General features: G+C 45.9%; 1 protein-coding gene across 1 annotated transcript in view; it reads right to left on the bottom strand.

Moving 5' to 3' along the window:
- Positions 1–20,641, bottom strand: part of Fntb (farnesyltransferase, CAAX box, beta) — a 93,729-nt gene that overhangs the window by 12,934 nt on the left and 60,154 nt on the right. Inside the window, exons 7-9 of the mRNA XM_021201830.2 lie at positions 19,723–19,809; positions 10,282–10,411; positions 6,989–7,121 (exon numbers count right to left, since the gene is read on the bottom strand). Coding sequence (XP_021057489.1) covers positions 6,989–7,121; positions 10,282–10,411; positions 19,723–19,809 — 350 coding nt within the window. The remainder of the gene's footprint in view (positions 1–6,988; positions 7,122–10,281; positions 10,412–19,722; positions 19,810–20,641) is intronic.

Genomic DNA, 20,641 nt, shown 5'->3' with positions numbered 1-20,641 from the left:
GAGAGAGAGAGAGAGAGAGAGAGAGAGAGAGAGAGAGAGAGAGAGAGAAGAGTGTTGTTGTCAACAAAGCTAAAAGGAGTTGGCGATCTGAAGGAGATTTTGCCATCAGACATGGAGATGAAGAGTTTGGCGTTTGCCCAGCCCGTCTCTGGTCTTGCTTTGGTCTAGTATTTCCCACTGTCCTCCCTTTCCTCTCTTTTAGATTAGTAATGGATCTCCGGTGCCACTCTATGTTGGAAGTATGTGATCTGCTTTTCTATTTTTATTTTAGAGAGGATTACAGTTAAGAGATTGCATGAATCTCAGAAGAGGGACAACTTGAAACTTTTAAACAAGACTGTTATAGACTAGAAGGACTTCTGAAGTTGGACTGAATGCATTTTTGCTACAAGCCTATGGGGCTGGGGAGTGGAATGTGGTGGTTTGAATAGGAATGGCCACCCCCCATAGATTTTTGAATTTGAATGCTTAGCTATAGGGAATGGCACTATTAGGAGGTGTGGCATTGTTGAAGGAAGTATGTCGCCATAGACGTCTTATATGCTCAAACCACATCCAGTGTGGCAGAAGGTCCCCTGCTACCTTTAGTCAAGATGTAGCACTCTCAGGCCCTTCTCCAGCACTATGTCTGCTTGTACACTGCCATGCTTCTTGCCAAGATGGACTAAACCTCTGAAACTGGGAGCCAGCTCAATTCAATGTTGTCCCTTGTTAGAGTTGCTGTGGGCATGGTGCCTCTTCACAGAATAGAAACTCTAAGACAATGTTGGAGTTAGCAGTGGATTCCTACATGATACCAAAACCACAAGCAACAAGACAATGAAACAAAAAAAAATTAGGCTTCACTGTGTGTGAGGTCCAGGGTTTGAGCCCTAGCATAGCAAGAAGCCCAAGTATGTGGCACATGCTTGTAATCCAGCACTTAGGAGGCTGATGTAGGAGGATTTTCATGAGTTCTAGGCCACCTAGGCTACCTTGTCTAAAACAACAAAGGAAAAGGTTTTGAAAGTATCTGCTCATTTATTCTCATCTGCATGCCTGTGTTACTAGTTAGGGTGAGAGTTTTCTGTAATGTTGATTTACTAGTCTACCCTCTGTTTTCTTTTCTTTTCTTTTTTAAGATTTATTGATTTATTATATGTAAGTACACTGTAGCTGTCTTCAGACACCTCAGAAGAGGGCATCAGATCTCATTACTGATAGTTGTGAGTCACCATGTGGTTGCTGGGACTTGAACTCAGGACCTTTGGAAGTACAGTCAGCGCTCTTAACCGCTGAGCCATCTCTCCAGCCCTACCCTCTGTTTTCTAAAGTCCATTAATATTATGATCCTCACCTTAAATTATATTCACTTTTTCCTAGAACAAAGCTGTATCTCCTGTGCCCTTTTTGCCCATTTGTTTTGTTACGTGAGTTTAAAATAAACAGTTGATACCTCAGTTATAATTATACTATGCTATTTTCTTTCTTATTATCTTTGCTCTAAAATTTTTATTTTCTGGGTATGTATTTTGGGTAGAAAGTATAGAAAATATTCTAAATTGATTGTGATACAGGTAGTCTGGTTATAAAAAAAAAAAAAAAAACTAAATTGTAGACTTCCATGGCTCAAGTGTACAGTGTGTGACGCTTATCTCCGTAAAGCGATTGTGTTTAAAAGGGCATTTATTAAACTTTAGGATAACTGCAGTAAAGATTCTGTACATAGTGTGCCCTCATGTCCTACCCCAGAACAATGGGAGACCATGACCCCAGGCAGATGATAAACTGTGGCTAAAATCACAATGTTTAACTGAAGTCCAAAAGCTCAGAGACCGTGAATCCTCCAAAGGATTCCTCCTAGGAAGCTTAAAAGCCAGTACTCATGGATGGTGGCAGGAGGAAGGCTGATGTGGCTACAGTACGGTAGCCGCACGGAAATCAGATTGTAACATCTTTTACACCTCAGCAGCAGTTATAGAGTCCCATTACAATGTCACTTTTGCAGATCCTGCCATAACCAGTGTTTTTAACCACTGAGCCATCTCTCCAGCCCCTATTATTTAAGATTATTTGTGTGTGTGTGTGTGTGTGTGTGTGTGTGTGTGTGTGTGTGTGTGTGTGAATGTGCATGTGAGTGTTTGGGCCTTTAGAGGCCAGAGGCGTCCAATTCCCGCCCCCAGAGCGGGAGTTTTAGATGGTTTTAAGCCACCTAGCATGGATGCTCTGGTCCCCTGAAAGAGCAGCAGCATCAAGGGCTCTTAACTGTTGAGCCATCTCTCCAGCTGCTACCATTTGATACTGTTAGTCTACTACTAATAACTCATTCTCAAATTCTTTCTTCAGCACATGAGAGCAATCCTGGGCATGAAGCAACTATAGTCACTGGCTGAGTCAGGCCATAGTTTGAACTCCATGCCTCACCGTGCCGAGCCTTTTCTTTTTTAATTAGAAATAAGATCATTGCCTCCTCCTCCACACCAGTGCTGGCCCTCAAACTCAGGGCTCACACACTCTAGGAAATCCCTCTATCACTGAGATATGGTATAGTCTCAGCTTCAAATAGATATATTAGATTTATTTACTTTTTATTTTATGTGTTTGAGTGTTTTACCTACATAGATGTATGTTTACCATGAGCATACCTGGTACCTGGTGTCCTCAGAGGTAGAAGAAGGAATCAGACCTGCTGGAACGGGAGTTACAGATGATTGGATGATTGTGAGTCACCATGTGGGTGCTGGGAACTAAATGAATTCAGGTCTTCTGCAAGAGCAGCCAGGCTCTAGCCAGGCTGGAGAGCCATTTCTCTAGCCCCACAAACACAGTTTTAAAAGTAATGACCAGGCTGGTGATACAGTCCAGGGGTGGAGTCTAGACTACTATGGATGAGGCCCTGGGTTCAACCCTCACTACTGCAAATTAATACATAATACAAAAACTTTTTCTTAAGTTTATGGTTATAACTCAGTGGTAGTAAATGTGATTAGCAGGATCTGGGCTCAATACCTGGTATCAAAACATAAAAAACAAAAATTTTTTTTTAAACACATTTACTTTAAAGGGGCGATGTCTCAGGGGCTAAGAGGAAGTACTGCCCATGTGGGAGAAATGGGTTTGAATCCAGCGCTCACTGCCAGGTGACTGTCAACCTTCTGTAACTCTAGCTCCAGGGAATCTGTCAGACACCCACAGGCATGCACATACCACATGCAAGCACGCATCCACACTCACAAATAACTTTTAAAAATTAAAACATAGGGCTGGTGAGATGGCTCAGTGGTTAAGAGCACTGACTGCTCTTCCAAAGGTCCTGAGTTCAAATCCCAGCAACCACATGGTGGCTCACAACCATCCAAAATAAGACCTGATGCCCTCTTCTGGAGTGTCTGAGACAGCTACAGTGTACTTAGATATAATAATAAATAAATCTTAAAAAAAAAAATTAAAATATAAGTAACAGTGTATATAAAGTTTTAAAAGAAAATTAAAGGGCGCAGTAGAGGATATAGTTTGCTTCTCTTAATATTATCCACTGTTGAGGGTTTTGAAATGCTGCCAGGAAAAAGCGCTGGACACCAGCTGGTATGCACATGACTGCCCTGGGTATGGCCCTTTATCCTGCGGAGCTCTCTGAACAGAGCTATTGATGAAACTACCATGTAGAGAGCATCGTGTATCTACCCACGCATGTTTGTTTGCTGGGAGAGGGTCTCACAGTGCAGTTCTGGCTGACCTGGAACTTGCTGTGTAGGTCTGGCTCTCCCTGAACTCTGCTTCTACCTCTTGAGTGCTGGGCTTAAAAGTGTGCGTGTGGCCAAGCTGGGCAGCTCTTCACCTTTCAGTGGATATTATCTGTTTGCTGCTGAGAGCCTACGCATCCTCGATTAACATCTCTGAGTGTGAACTCCTGACAGTGCAATCTCCAGGTTAAAACCTTAAGTGCATTTATGAGTTAAACAGACATTTGCATACTACCCTACAAAACCAAATGCCTGCTCATAGTCCACTTGCAGGATAAATTGCCTGTGTCCTCTGCCTCCTAAGTGCTGGGACTAACAGCATGTGCCACCATGCTCAGTCTCAGACTGAGTTCTGGAAACTCAGCCATACAGTACACTGTTGTTTTCTAGCATTCATGTAGTACCCGAAACATTTTCCTAACTCCATAGCACTACTTAATGAGCAGGTGATGGTCTGTTGTAAGATGCAGCATGTTTATATCTCAGCCTCTGCTCACACACATCTGAACTTCTAAGTCAGTCTGACACTCTGCTCTCAAATATAGGGTTGTAGCAAACATGTAAGGTCAGTTCCTAGAAGTGGCCCTGTCCTGCTGACCCACAGATGATGCATGGGCTGGGGAGGTGGCAGGAGACCCAGCACTTGCTGTGCAGGCATAAGGACCAGAGTTCAGCTCCTCAGAGCCATGTAAACTCTGGGCAGTCATGGTGGCTGCCTGGATCCCGGCACTTGGGTGACAGAAACAGGACATTCGATGTTCTGGATCTCACTATGGAGACTAGACTGGCCTCCAACTCACAGAGATCTGCCTGCCTGCAGGCAGAAGGCGTCAGGTCACCTGGAGTTGGAGTTTAAGTAGTTTAAGCTATCCAATGTGTGTGCTGGGTCAAAAACTTCTGTTAGAGCTACACCTGCTCTTATCCACCACTAGCATGCATTTCTTTGTTTCTTTTTTTTTTCTTTTTTTTTTTTTAAAGATTTATTTATTTATTATATGTAAGTACACTGTAGCTATTTTCAGACACTCCAGAAGAAGGAGTCAGCTCTTGTTACGGATGGTTATGAGCCACCATGTGGTTGCTGGGATTTGAACTCCAAACCTTTGGAAGAGCAGTCGAGTGCTCTTACCCACTGAGCCATCTCACCAGCCCATTTCTTTGTTTCTTGAAATAGAGTTCTCTGTTGTAGCCCTGGCTGTCCTGGAACTCACTATGTAGATCAGGCTGGCCTCGAACTCGGGAGTGCTCTTGCCTCTGCCTCCCACAGTGCTGGGATTAGAGGTGTAACCCACGACTGCCCATCTAACACTCTTAGGTATAAGCAAGCTGGATAATGTCTTGTGTGGGTATGTGTGAGGGTGGGGTTGGTGTTCATGTGCAGTAATGAAAGCGGGGCTGAGGTCGCCTGCCAAGCACCACAGTAGCAGTCAGTTTATAAAGCAAGCCTTAGCTACGTTTACTTGGTTTCCTTCTCTGCAAAAATGAGAACATCAAAAGTCTTGGTGTCACAGGGCTGTTTGGGGATCAGATGAGAAAATGTAAGTGAAACACTGTGGCACAGTGAATGCTTGGGAAATCTCTGCTGCTGCTAATAGAGCCGCCATTCTGGGGAAAATGCAACATCTGTGGCTCTCTCTACAAGCCAGCTCACCAAAACCTTGGATTATTTCTTCAGAAAAGTCAGTTTCTGACCAGCGGTTCTCAACCTTCCTAATGCTGCAGCCCTTTAATACAGTTCCTCAGGTTTTGCTGACCCCCAAGCATAAAATTATCTTTGTTGCTACTTTATAACTGTAATTTTGCTACTGTTATGAATCATGTTGTAAATATCTGATATGAAGGATATCTGATATGTGACCCCGTGCTAGGGTCATTTGACCCATAGGTTGAGAACTGCTGCTCTAGAGACTTCCTTACAGTCCTGCTAACGGTAAGTCAGAGCCTGTGGAGGCTCCAGAGTGCTGGCCTTTATGTGCCTCAGTCTTCTGAAGCCCAAATCCTAGGGCCCCAGGCTGAAAGGGAGGACAGGGCCTCTGTGTGTGCGCAATCAGTATCAGAAGCATCTACAACTGGACAGCGTCGGGGAGATTAAGGAATTAAGGCTTAGGTTCAGGGAGTTGGGCCAAGAAGCTTTGGTGTGGGAGGTAGCAGGAAGGAATCTCATCTTTTACATCTGAGCAATTAGTCACCCAGCTGAGTCCACAGGAAAGTCTCCCTCTGGGCCAAGGGATGGATCTCCCTGCAGGAACAGATTGGAAGCCAGCAGGGTGGCCATGCCTCCCCCTCCCACCTGGGAGCCCAGGGCTCCCAGGCAAGAATGAGCACAAATCAGCCATAGGTACTGAGACACAGGGCTGGTGGAGGCTCTGGCTGCTGTCCTGCATGCTTGCTGTCTCCTTAGGAAGGAGTGTGGATTTCTCTAGTCTAGCAGCCCAGCGAAGCCCAGCCATCGTCAGCTCGCTGACTTCAAGGTGAAACATTTCTAGGGGTGGGTTGCAGCTCAGCGGCAGGACACTTGTCTTGCATGCATGAGGTCCTTAGTGTCAACCCCCAGTTGTGCCAGTGTTAGCAAAACCACTGACGCAAGCAGTGGCAGTCAAAACATTTCCTAAAAAAACAAAACAAAAACAAAAAAACAAAAAAAACAAACAACATTCTATTTATTTATTTTGCGTGGGAGGGGATCACATGTGGAGGTGAGACAACTCTTGGGAGTTGGTTCTCTATTTCCACCATGTGAGTCCCTGGGACTGAACCCAGGTCGTCAAGAAGCCTTTATCCACTGGGCCATCTTACTGACCCAAAATAACACATTTCTGATGGTCACATGGGCTCAAGCCAGAGCGGGTGAGTCTTTTCTCATAGGTCCAGGCCCTCTGTCCCTTTTCAGACCTGCCTCTCCTGTCACCATTCTGTCAGGGAGTGTTTCATTCTAATGTGACCAAACTTGGCTCTGCAATGGAGGCTGTGGCATCACACCAGCTGAGATGGCAGCCTCAGTCACTGTGGGGGCTGGGGCAGGGTGGGGATGCTCCCTTCAGATAACAGGGAGTGGCTCAGGGGAAGGTCATTCTGCCCCAGCAGTGAGGGATCTGAAACCAAGGGAACTGAATGGTATTCTGCTCAGACAGCCCCAAGGGTAGGAGGCTCCATACCAGCCCTCAAAACCCCATGCAGCCAGAGTTTTCCTCAACTCCAATCCACAGCACTGGGTTAGTGACAGCCCATGGGCTCCTCTTGCAGCCCCAGTAGCAGTATGGACTCACCTTGAGCGTGGAGGGCTCGATGCAGCAGGGGCAGGAGCCCTGCCTGCCAGAAGGAATAGCAGCCGTCTACCAGCTTGTTGCAGCGGCCCTGAAAGCCTCCTTCAAACCGCATCTGCCGGCTTGTCACCCATTGCTGAGAAAGGACACGGGAGAGGCGGGTATGAGCCAAAGACATGTGGCTACAAAGGCCACTCACTCCGTGGGACAATGTCTGGGGTTCTGGCTTCCCTTCCTCTCCTCCCCCTCCCCAGTAGCGACTGTCATTTAAACCTGGCCATTTTGAAACAACGGGGCAGTGATCACTGATAAGGGCTGAAAAGACAACCACCATTTACACTTAGCAAAAGGTTTCTTCTTTGTTACGTGTGTGTGTGTGTGTGTGTGTGTGTGTGTGTGATAGGTTTAACTTATATAAATATATACATATATGTATGTATACATATACATACATATACATACACACATATATATCTTCTTTGTCTCCTTCATTGCTATTTCCTGTCACCCCCTCCCCAGGTTTGTTTTCTTTCCCTGCCCAAATAGTTACCCTTCAGCACCCTGTTACATATAGCCCATTACCCTCTCTTGTTCCCACTACCCTGGCAACTACCTTTGCTAGGCCTAAATGGAAGCGGGTGCTGAGTGCAGAGGCCACACCGGTGTGGGAGCCCGCAAAGGTCTTTTAAACACAGCTTGGGACAGAAAAATCAGGCAGGAGCACTTGTCCCTTCTCACCACTTCTCAGGGGAGTTTGTTCAAAGCGGAGGAGGAAGTGTTGGGCTGATCTCGTCCGATGACATCAAGCTAGTCCTGCCTCTACCTGGTACCTGAGGACAGTCACTCAAGTCCCTACCAGGACTGAAGGTTGAGAGCCACTGAGCCTTGCTACCAAATGATAACTTGATGGTCTGGCCTCCAGTTCTCTTGGGGTGATACAAGAGAAACCTTGGGCTGAAGCTATAAACTGGCACTTGTCACCCAGTGGCCACACCTGATACCACCACCGCTCCTGGCTTATCTCTACATTTTCTAAACACACTCCGTCAAGATAGCCTTGGAGGGATGAATGGAGCAACTGGCTGAGCGGATACAATGCTCTCTCTCTCTTCCTGCTCAGCCTGAGGCCACAGAGCTGCACCACTGGACTGAAAGGGAACAAGGGGCCTATGCCTATCTGAAGCCCTCCTAGACCGAGTTCCTGAATGCAGACACAGGAGACTCTTTAGAGGAAAGCCTGGACTTCCTCAAATATAATAGAGCCCCTGGTCATGGCAATAAAAGTCGGTCTCGGATGCTTAGAAGGATGAAAGCCTGTGTGTTTAGGTAGTAACAGCCCCTAGCTGGTCTTAAATGAACCTTCAGGAACTGCTATTTAATGACAGTGAGTTAAACACTCAAAGGGCTCAAAGGGGGTGGGGACAGGCAGCCACTCTACATTTGACTCACCCCAAAATGTGAGTAGATTCAAGTCATGCTTTTGTTCCAGTGCCTAAAGCCAGGGATTGATTGGTTCCACTTCCCTTGGATATAGGAAATCAAAGCTACCTTCTCTCTCTCTCTCTCTCTCTCTCTCTCTCTCTCTCTCTTGTTTTTCCGAGACAAGGTTTCTCTGTGTAGCCCTGGGTGTCCCGGAACTCGCACTGTAAACCAGGCTGGCCTTCCACCCAGAGATCTGCCTGCCTCTGCCTCCTGTGCTGGGAGTAAAGGCGTGGGCCACCACGGCCCAGCTCAGATATTGGTTGTTTATAGCAAAGGAAAGGAAGGGGGTCACGGGGAAAGAGGGGGCTAGCATTCATGGAGCACCTTCTGTCTACCAGGCTTTTTATGGGTCGTCTTCTTTAACCCTAAGGAATAAGAATTATTATTCCCACTTTCTGGAGGGAAAAGAGACAGTGCAGCTAAAGCAGATCAGAAAATGTTCCCAGGAATTTTTGGCTAAGAGGCAGAAGCAGCGCAAGCCTACAGAACTGACATTTTTAACTTTGGCATGCCTAGTATATTCCTCCTTTTTGCCTACAATATGTGTACTGGCTGGCTTTGTGTGTCAACTTGACACAAGCTGGAGTCATCACAAAGGAAGGAGCCTCAGTTGAGGAAGTGCCTCCAAGAAATCCAAGCTGTAAGGCATTTTCCCAATTAGTGATCAAGGCAGGAGGGTCCAGCCCATTGTGAATAATGCCATCCCTGGACTGGTGGTCCTGGGTTCTATAAGAAGGCAGGNTGAGCAAGTCAAGGGAAGAAAGCCAGTAAGCAGTGCCCCTCCATGGCCTCTGCATCAGCTCCTGCCTCCAGGTTCCTACCCTGCATGAGTTCCAGTCCTGACTTTCCTTTGGTGATGAACAGCAATGTGGAAGTGGAAACTGAATGAACTATTTCCTCCCTAACTTGCTTCTTGGCTGTGGTATTTCACTGCAACAATAGAAACCCTGGCTGAGACAACGGGGGACTTTATATTTCATCTTGTAAGGATGATCATATTGTAAAATGTACCCGCAAAGTTGGTCATTCAGTATCAGCTTTCCAGAACCTTCATAGAGCATGCTGTGTGAGAGGCTTTCTCTCACAATGAGGGCAAAATGCTGCTTGTTACGCCACCACAAAATATAAAAGCAAGGCTCTAGAGGGCTCAGGATGGCTCAACAACGAGGGCCTGGCATCTGCTCTCAGAGAGAGCTGAAGGTCTAGTGTAGCCGGTTTGCTTTCATGATAGTTAGGGGAGCCATACTCCCCAAAAGTCAAAGGGAACATATTCTCTCCATAGTCCTAGGTTCCCCTTAACATGGCCTAGAGCTTGGGGGTCTAGGAGAGATGCCCAGACCTCACAATAACAATCCCCAGCTCTGCCCGGGGAACTTGCTGGAATGCAGATATGGAATTTTCACAGGTAATAAATCCTTGGCCCTTAAATGCTTCAAAGCTCTCCTCAGAGCCTCTTTTCTTAGGAGATTCTAAGACACATAGTAATATTGAATCCTGAGGGACCATTCTTGGGGGAAAGGTACAATGGCCCATTCCAGGTGGTGGAGGACTCAAGTCCACTCTGGGTCTGTTCAGAAACTTCAAAACAGGCAGGAGGAGAGGTAGGAGAAGGGAGTTGAGACCGAGGGCAGCTGTTTGCTCCCTCTGCTGACTCACAGCTGTGTAGACACCAGCAACCACACCTGAAGCTCCATCTGTGCTCAAGGCTAGAGCTCAGCCCTCCCTTCCCATCACCAGACTTCCCCATGGTCCCAGAGGTTGAGTCACAGCACCAAATCTAGGCTCGGGGAGAGGATGGTGCAGCAGCTACTCACTAGCAAGCTCTTCAGGTTCAAAGAACGTTCCTTCTTGAGGATCACCAGTGCAGCCAAGCCACAGAAGGTGTAGCCACCATGGGCTTCCATCCCTGGCACCCCACCAATGCCGCCTTCCCAGTTCTGGCACCTAAGAGATTGAAAGAAGCAGATGTGGAGAGTGCAGGGACGGGGACAAGCATCCTGTCCATATTCTGGTGGCAGAGAATAAGTCAGCTCTGAATAAAGCATAAGATGGTAGCACCATAGACAGAACTGTGCTGATTTATTCCCTTGGCTGCATGTATGGGTGCGCGCGCGCGCGCGTGTGTGTGTGTGTACGCATGCATATGGAGGCCAGAAATCAGCTTGGGGTGCTGTTCCTCAGGAGGGCTAGCCACTTGGTTGTTTTTGAGACAGAGTCTCTCACTAGAGCCTGGGAAATCATACTTTTGGCTAGAATGTCCTTGACAATGAGTCCTAGGGATCCCCAAGCCCCCTCCCCAGTGCTAGGATTACAAGTCTGGCTTCTCACATAGGTACTGGGCTCAGGTCCTCTTGCTTGTACAGAGCACTTTATAGGCTGAACTATCTCTCTAGCCCCTTATCTATTCATGTTAGCAGATTTCTTTCCCTAGAAAACAAAGCCAGTAGGCCTTGGAAATTTAGAAACTGTCCACTTACATAAGAAACGTAGTAGCACTGGTCAATCCTCATGGGGAAAAGTTGCAAAGGACTATATGTAGCAGAATCAGCAAGTTAACATAAAGTAGGAAAATAACTGCTGATTTCTGGCTAATTCCAAGTACAAAGTTTATTAGTGAACGCCTTTTTATTTTTTGTCTAGTTTCCTCTTTTTAACCCTAGCTCTGGAGCTCAAACCCAGGACTTGACACAGGCTGGGCAAGTGCTCTACCACTGGGACACACCCACTACCCTGATTTCCAGTCTCTTTCTTTCCTGTTTCTGTTTGTTTGAGACCAGACTTCAGGTAGCCAGGCTGGCCTTGAATCTCCTGAGCCCCCTGTCTGGCCTGACCTCTATGCCACTCAAGTGCTAGGATCCAGATGTGTGGCACCCTGTCGCAGCTATCTGGGTTGTCTGTTGGTTTTTTGGTTTGGTTTGGTTTGATTTATTTTGTAGCACTGGAGATTAGACCAGGGCATTGTACATGCTATACAAAGACTCTAGCACGGAGTTACCTCTCAGCCTGCTTTTTGCTTTTGGAAGTAGGTCTCCCTAAGCTGCCCAGGCTGGCCTTGCCCAGGCTGTAGCCCACGCAAGACCTAGATTTGGGATTCTCCTGTTTTAGCCTCTGGAGTAGCTGGAATACAGGCCCACACTACAAGGCTGCATGGCTTAAAACTTCTATAATGAACACACACACACACAAACACACACACACTATGTTGTTGGCAACTCTGTTGCCCAGGCGGGCTCAAGTGATCCTCCTACCTCAGCTTCGCAGAGACTGGAACTACCTGGGTGTGATGGCTCATGGCTATAATTTCAGAACTTGTAAGGCCGAGGCAGGAGGACTGTCAGGGCTAGAGTAAGATCCTCTCTCAAACAAAAACAAACAACACCAATGATAAACCCCATAAGTATAAGATTGTGCCCAGCTTGTAACTGCTCAAAAATAAACTTTGTGGGAGCTGGAGAGATGGCTCAGTGGTTAAGAGCACTGACTGCTCCTGAGTTCAAATCCCGGCAACCACATGGTGGCTCACAACCACCTGTTATAAGATCTGATGCCCTCTTCTGGAGTGTCTGAAGACAGCTACAGTGTACTTAGATATAGTAATAAATAAATCTTAAAAAAAAAATAAATTTTGTTTTTAAATTTTAGAATTTTCTATATACTTAAAATATCTGAGGTGGGTGTAATAGCACATACCTTTAGTCTAGTACCTAAGACAAATCTCTGAGCCACAGGCCAGTTTCAGTCCATCGAGAGCTGCATATGAGACTCTACTTTATTCATTGAAGTAGTTTCTTTCTCTCTTTTTTTTTTTTTTTTTTTTTTTTTTTTTTTTTTTTTTTTTTTTTTTTTTTGAGGGGGTAGGCAAGGGGTGGTATTTAAGACACGATTTTTCTGTGTAGCCCCAGCTGTTCAAGAATTCGATCTGTAGACCGAACTCACAGAGATCCCCCTGCCTCTACCTGCTGAGTACTGGGAGTATACCACCCAGTCAGAGGTAGATTCTTGTTGAACTTGCAGTTCACTGATTCTAGCTAGTCCATGGAGCAGGCTTGTCCAGAAAATGTCCTGTTTCTGTCACCCAAGTGCCGGGATTCCAGGCAGCCACCATGACTGCCCAGAGTTTTACATGGCTCTGAGGAGCTGAACTCTGGTCCTCATGCCTGCACAGCAAGTGCTGGGTCTCCTGCCACCTCCCCAGCCCATGCATCATCTGTGGGTCAGCAGGACAGGGTCACTTCTAGGAACTGACCTTACATGTTTGCTACAACCCCATATTTGAGAGCAGAGTGTCAGACCGACTTAGAAGTTCAGATGTGTGTGAGCAGAGGCTGAGATATAAACATGCTGCATCTTACAACAGACCATCCCCTGCTCATTAAGTAGTGCTATGGAGTTAGGAAAATGTTTCAGGTACTACATGAATGCTAGAAAACAACAGTGTACTGTATGGCTGAGTTTCCAGAACTCAGTCTGAGGCTGAGCATGGTGGCACATGCTGTTAGTCCCAGCACTTGGGAAGCAGAGGCAGGTGGATCTTTGTGAGTTCCAGGTCAGCCAGGGTTCCATAGTGAGACCCTGTCTCAAGAAACAAAAGCAACAACCAAAAATGTATAATGGTTACTTTTAACTGTCAGCTTGACACAGTGTAGAATCACTGGAGCAGATAGTGTCAGTGAAGGGTGTCTAGATGAGGTTGGCCCACTGGCATGTCTGTGGGAGACTGCCTTGATTGTGTTAATTGATATGGGCAGCACCATATCCTGGGTTTAGGTCATGAACTGTGTAAGAGTGGAAAGTGGGCTGAGCACTAGTAAGCAAGCACACACTCATTTCTCTCTGCTCCAGCCTAGCAAATTCCTGTTTCCTCTACTTACTTCTGTTCTGTGATGTATCCTAGACTCTTGAAGTAAAGCAACCCCCCCACGCACTGATTTCTGTAAGGATATTTTATCACAACACTGGAGAATGAAACTAAGAGAACTGGTTACATCATGGAGGTAGACTACAAGTAAGTTAGATTTTCTTCTTTGCCTACCTATAACAAGCATGTTTTATCTATGAAATCATTTTGAGGTCTCTGTGTGTGCATGTGTGCAGTACCTGGATGTGTGCTGGCATTGAATCAGTGGCCCCATTCATACAAGCCAAGTACTCTACCACTAGCCCCCTCCCTAGCCCTAAAATCTAAATGTATTTTTAAGTAACACTATCACAATGCATTTCCTAAAGTCACACTTCTTCTCTGCCGCAGTGGAACAGTACAGGTGAATAGGCCCTCATCCAGGAGCTGACAGGACCTCCAAGCCCCTCCCCATAGAAGCCCGGAGTCTGGAGAGCCCACAGGCTTTCTTCTGATATAACTCAGGGAAACCAGTGTGCAGAGTCTGAAACCAGCTGCACGCTCAGAGCAGACTGCTCTTGTCTGTCTGTCCTTCATCCTCCATCACCACACAAACACGAACCTCATTTTAGATTGCCAGTGCACCTGGCTACCTGGACTAGAGAAAGCACTCATGTCTGAAAAGTAAAGTGAGTGACAAGTTTGCAAGGGAGATCAAGTTCCTTTCTCTGTTAAACTAACCTTTGCTTCAGCTGAAAAGATAATAGTAAAGAGGTTTATACTTCTAAGAGTGTGAAATAATAAACACTACAAAGAAACTTCCTGCCCATTCTCGACCCCTAGTTCCCATTACCAGCAGAGACCTATCAGTCTCTGTGCCTCAGTCTATCTCTGTGTCTCGGTCACACACATCACACATACTACACACACATACCCCACATGTTATATACACTATACACACATATATATATATACACACAGTACATACATAGTACACACACACACTACATGCACACACACCCCACCCCACCCACATGCTACATATACACACATATACGCTGTACACACACACACACTACATGCACACACACCCCACCCCACCCACATGCTACATATACACACATATACGCTGTACACACACACACACTACATGCACACACACCACACATATATACTACAGATATAGGTTCTGCTTTCCTTCCCTTGGTTTTTATACAAATAGGAGCATATGATACACCCTCTCTGCACCTTGCTTTTCTTCAGCTAATAATACTCTTAAGAAATGACCATGGGGGCTGAAGAGGTGGCTCAGTGGTTAAGAGCACTGACTGCTCTTCCAGAGGTCCTGAGTTCAATTCCCAGCAACCACACGGTGGCTCACAACCATCTGTAATGGGATCTGATGCCCTCTTCTGGTATGTCTGAAGATAGCTACAGTGAATAAATAAATAAATAAATAAATAGGAAACGACCATGTTGGCACATGCCTGTAATCCCAGCACTGATAGATGGAAAAAAAATCAGAGTTCATGCCAGCCTCAACTATAAGGCAAATTCAAATCCAGCCTGAGCTGCCCAAGACCCTGTCTTCAACACTCTCACACCCACAAACACAAATAATGGACAACACAAAGGACTGAATGCTATAGCCCAATAAAACATAAGTAAGAGGATTTAAATGCATAAACAGCCAGGATAAAGACAGCAGGAGACGACATGAGCACAGGCTAGCAATAGCGAAATCCTAAAAGCTGACCCACAGGTACAGAGATAGCACCTAACCGGGTGGTTAGAGACGCCTCCCTCAGTTCTGAGCTGGTGGCAGAGAAGCAGTGGCAGCCAAGAGCAAGAACATGCTTGATTTTTACGGTGTTTTAAATAAGGATGGCCCCTATAAGCGTAAATACTTGAATGTTTAGTCCCAGGGTGTAGCACTATTTGAGAAGGATTAAGAGGTGTGCCCTGGTTGGAGTGGGTGTGTCACAGGGGATAAGCTTTAAGGTTTCAAAACTCCATGTCAGGCCCAGTCTCCACCCTCTCTCCCTCTTTCTTCTCTGTTTCTTTCCTTTCTCCTCTCCCTCCCTCTACCTCTATGTCTCCCTCTGTATTTCCCTATCTATCTATCTATCTATCATCTATCTATCTTTAAAATCCACCCTTTACCAAAAGGAAGGAGGGTGCTGAATCCCAGCTTCCACAGCAGAAAGCAGGAGGGGTCGGTGGGAGGCCACCTCAGGGTACAAACACCTCACCTTTCCCTACTTGTAATTTATAAGAAGCCTGCAAGGTTCACACCCTAGGCAGGAATTTGAAAGCTCAAGAACAAAGCCCTTCAGATACTGATACTTGAGAATTCCCTGAAAACCAGTTTGGTGTTAACTCTGCGTGGGTGCAGGCTCTGTCAGCCTTTCAGTATCAGACACAGCATGAACAGAGTTGCTAAGCACCAGATACAGGGGCGCATCTCCATACGGAAGAGAGACCCAGCCTCAAAGGCAAGGGGGAGGAGACAGGCTGGGCCCAGAAGAAAACTGCTTAAAGTTGCATCTTATTTTTACGTTTTAAAGTTTTATTTATTTTTTGTGTATGGATGTTTTGCCTGCCTATATGCTTGTATACCATGTGCAGTCCCTGTGGAGGCCAGAAAAGGGAGTCAGATCCCCTGGAACTGGGATGGTAGAAGGTTGTGATTTGCTATGTGAGTGCTGGGGTTGAACCCATAGCCTCTGGAAGAGCAGCCAGGGACCTTAGCTGTTGAGCCATCGCTGCAGCCCCTTACAGTTGTATCTTAGATAATACCGTGTGAAGGAAGCAAAGATGACAGAGCAGAGCAGCGGAGAATATAAAAAGTATTCAGGGGAAAAACCGAACTCTGGAAAATTAAAAATAAGACTGGAGAATAAAACAGCAGAAGGCTGAGAGGGTAAATGGTAAGGCAAGGTCTTGGAAAACACAAGAAAAAGTTAAGAGACAGAGGACAGACCCCCAGTGGGCTTTAAAAACCATTAGGTCTCGGTCATTGGTGGTGAATGCAGACATATACGGCTGGCCAAGGTGCTGGGAATACGTCTGGGGCACTCTTTCTTTGACAGGACATTGATGCTGCTCCTCTACAGCTCAAAGACCCTCTAAGGGCGGCTGGGAAGTGCCGAGAGGCAGGCACAGTCATTGCAGTCATACCTCACAGAACTGGGCAATGCTATGTCATGGCTGGGGGAGGAGCTTATGAGGCCCTACCCCTCCCAACTGAACTACTCCAGTGGATCTCCCCAAAGCTGTGGTCACACAGATGACCCTGAGAAAACTCGCCAAAACAAAACAAAAAGACATCAATGTGGGAAAGGGACTTGGAAGGGGAGAAGTGGAGATAAGAGAGGGTGGGGATTGGGGGGGATAGAAGAGGGCGGGTGACAGTAGTCAGAATGCACTATAAATATGTACAGTCTAAGAACGAATATGATAAAAGTCTTTTAAGATGAGGTTAATACTTGTGTAAAAGATGCTGTGAAAGGAGCAGGGTTATGTTGGCATATGTCTATAATCCTAGCACTCAGGAAACCAAGGCAAGATGGCCAACAGTACTGGTCAGCCTTGGGCTCACACTGAGACCTTGTTTCAAAAATAAAAATTAAGTTGCTAAAAAAAAAAAAAAAAAAAAATACTGCAAGGTGATTTCTTGGTCCTGAAACGTGTGCTTCCAAATGAGAGTCCTGCTGAGTGCCTACCACACAGGGAAACTGATCCACACCAAGATTCATCATCAGGACGTTTCCACACAACACCAACAAAGGTTCTCGACTGGGCATCCTGATGGCCTGGCACGGTGGCAGGCACTACGGTTACCACCACAGGCTAACTCGCTTGAATCTGGTGTGTTCCAGATGTGTATACAACTTAACATCCCATCATTCCACACAAAGAAATGAAATGATGTATCCACAACACAAAGCTAGTGATAAATAGACTGGCTCAGTCGGATCCCCACGTTCGTGAGCGTCCTGCTAGTGTCCTCCTGAAGACTGGGCTGTACACTCCTACGCGGTGCAGGACATCTCCAAGGCCTGGCCAACTAAGGAAAGGCACAGGGAGTTCAATGTGGCATTAAAACTTAGAGCCAACAACTGCAGAGCTGCTCCTCTTCTATACAACCCTGTCTTTCTTTTCTTTTTTCCTTTTGGTTTGCCCAGGGGATGGCCATAGTACCCTAGTAGTGGCAGTGGCATCCTGGGTCTTAGGGCAGGGCAGGGCAGCTAAATCTAATAGAAAGCCACCATCTTTAGCAAGAAAAAAAACCCAGGCTACTAGAAAGTGAGGACAAGCCAGGAGAGTCAGAGATGGAAAAACCCAAATTGAGCTCAAGTTTCTACGTTGAAAGCACATACACTGGGCAAACTGAGCAGCTTGGAATCAAAACCAATCTGAGATCTGAGCCGCCACCCACGGCAGGGCAGAGCACTGTTTGAAGTTTACAGTGGGAGTCTGACTAAGAGGCTTGTCTGCTAAAAACAAAAACATCCTTTGAAGCAATCTAATAGAATCCATTCTCTACAATACACCAGTCACCATGTCTAGGACACCATCTAAAGCCATTCAATTCACCAACACCCAGGAAAATGAGACATGTCTATTTCAAGATACTCACATACTGAAAAGACCCACACACCGGCTTTACATTTTTTTTATTTGATTATTTTATTCTACATGTATGGGTTTGCCTAACATGCATACCTGTACACCACATGCATACCACATGCCCACCACATGCCCATGGTGGCCTTTAGAGGGTATTAGATCCCCCAGAAATCAAGTTACATACAGCTGTGAGCCACTATGAGGTTGCTGGGAATTGAACCCTGGACCTCTGGAAGAACAGGCAGTGTTCTTAATAACTGAACCATATACACACCCACACACACCACCCTTTTAAGACAGGGCCTCACTATATTGCCCAGACAGGTTGGTCTTGAATTCCTGGACTCAATGGATCTTTCCCCCTTTTGCTCTGGACCAGTAGGGACCAGCACGAGTTTCTGCACCAGTTCCCCAGGGTCTCTACGCAGATATAATTACCTATTTGCCACAGAAGTGAAGAAAAGCATACTGAGAAGGAATAAAAAGATGGGATCTCTCAACTGAGAAACAAAGCACTAAACAGAGTCAAATCCAGGGAATGCCCAGTTTCAGTCTCAAAGCACCACCACCTCTCTATTGTGTCCTCAAAGACTGTTAGAGTGGAAATCAGACCCAGTGACGAGGACACGGAAAGTCAGAAGACAATGAAGCAACGCTTACAGAACTCAGACAAATCAGTCTACACCACTGCCAACTTATTAATCTCCAACCAGACAGACCACCAAGCAGGCTTGCAAATAAAGATGCATGCAGGGTCTTAAAAATGCATTTCCGGGGGCTGGAGAGATGACTCAGTGGTTAAAAACACTGACTGCTCTTCCAGAGGTCTCGAGTTCAATTCCCAGCAACCACATGGTGGCTCCCAACCACCTGTAATGAGATCTGATGCCTGTCTTCTGGTATGTCTGAAGACAGCTACAGTGTACTCAGATACATAAAATAAATAATGAATTCTTTTTAAAAAAATGCATTTCCTAGGTGTCCTTTTCTGAGAACTTTGGGAGTATTATGCTTTATTAAAACGAATAATAATTATAATAAAAAAACAGAGCTCCAACAAAGCAGAAAAATGAAGTGAATTTCATGCTGGAAGGACGCTTCTAGATGCCTGCTATGCATCAAGCTGAGAGCAATCTGTCTAGTTCTAAAGCAGGGGTGGGGGTGGGGGGTGACCCAGAACACACACACACTCACACACACATTAACACACATACACACACACACACACACACACACAAATACACACACACTCACACGCATACACACACATACACACACAAACAAGTGCCTTTTGTTTTCTATTTTTAAAAGGGTTTCATAGCCCAGGCTAGCCTGAAACTCGGAATGGAGCCTTGAACTCCTACCCCAGCCTCCTGAATGCTGTGATCACCTTGTGGGCACCAAGGGCCACCACACCCAGTCCTGTTTCCAGTGTTTTGTTCTTATAAATGAGTCTTTGTCTCTTTCATGCACGTGGGTGAGTTTCTGTAGGAGTGAAGTTCCTGGGTTTTCTAAGCAAGGCTGTTTTGAGATATTGCCAAACTACTTTAATCAATTTAGACAGACTCTCACCAAGGCTACTCACCAAAGGTTTTGATCTGTGCCAATATAAACTATAACATAGCATTAATGGAAGTCTAAAAATAATCCCAAGTACTTATAAAGGGCACAGAACTAACTCCTAGGACAGCTCTTATAATTTTATATTCCCTTCTGGACTTTCAAGTTTTTTATGTTTCTTGACTGCTAGCTCTCTGAGGACTGGGGACCACGAGACTTCTCCCACCTGGCTATCCATTCAGCCGTGCCTTCAAAGAGGTCTGGAGTGATGATGTTGGTGAGAGAGGCTACCGAGGCAGCACAGTATGCACTCCTGCAAAGACAGAAACACAGGGAAACACATTAGGCTCCGAGGAGAAGCCAGAACGAGGCCCAGAAAAATGCCTGGGTATATTACTGCAGTCACATCTCACTCTTGGCACACAGCTGCTCTTCTTGGGTCTCCAAGAGGTGTGACATTCTGTCTGGATAGAGTTGCTCACAACACACGGCTTCAGTGAAGGAACATGACATTCTCTGTCTCCGCACAGGCATACTACAACCTCAGAATTAATGGCCATATCAATTCATCTCAAAAACAGATTGAGTCCTTTTTCCAAAGACCTACCACGGTTCCCACATCTCATCTGGTGTTGATGTGGTTCATTCGGATGTCTCAGTGCTGCAGACTCAGGACCTCTGTCTGGATTAGGGATGCATGTGAAAGGTTATCTCTACATTTCCTCCAACAGCACTCCAAAGCAGGCCACCACATTCTAATAGCTGCTTGAGCCACACAAGCGAGACGGGAATAGGTACATCCTTATGCCTCTAGAGAAAAGAGCTCTGATTTCAAGTGCTGTCATCAGACACACAGAAACACACCTTTTTTTTTTTTTTTTTCAGAAAAAAAAAAAGTAGGAACAGTGCATTGGATATGGCTCAGTTGGTAAAGTGCTTACCAAGCATGCAAAAGCCCTAGGTGTGACCCCCAAAGCTGATCATGGTAGTGTATGCCCTAATCTCAACACTCAAGAGGCAGAGGCAGGAGGATCACAACCTCAAGGTCACCCTCAGCTTGAGATATGTGAGATACTGTTTGTACTGGCTAATTTTGTGTCAACTTGACACAGGCTGGAGTTATCACAGAGAAAGGAGCTTTAGTT

This window comes from Mus pahari, chromosome 7 (assembly GCF_900095145.1).
Source record: "Mus pahari chromosome 7, PAHARI_EIJ_v1.1, whole genome shotgun sequence".
NCBI lineage: Eukaryota > Metazoa > Chordata > Mammalia > Rodentia > Muridae > Mus > Mus pahari.
The sequence above is the reverse complement of the archived record's forward strand: the minus strand, read 5'-3'. Positions and strand labels throughout refer to the sequence as shown.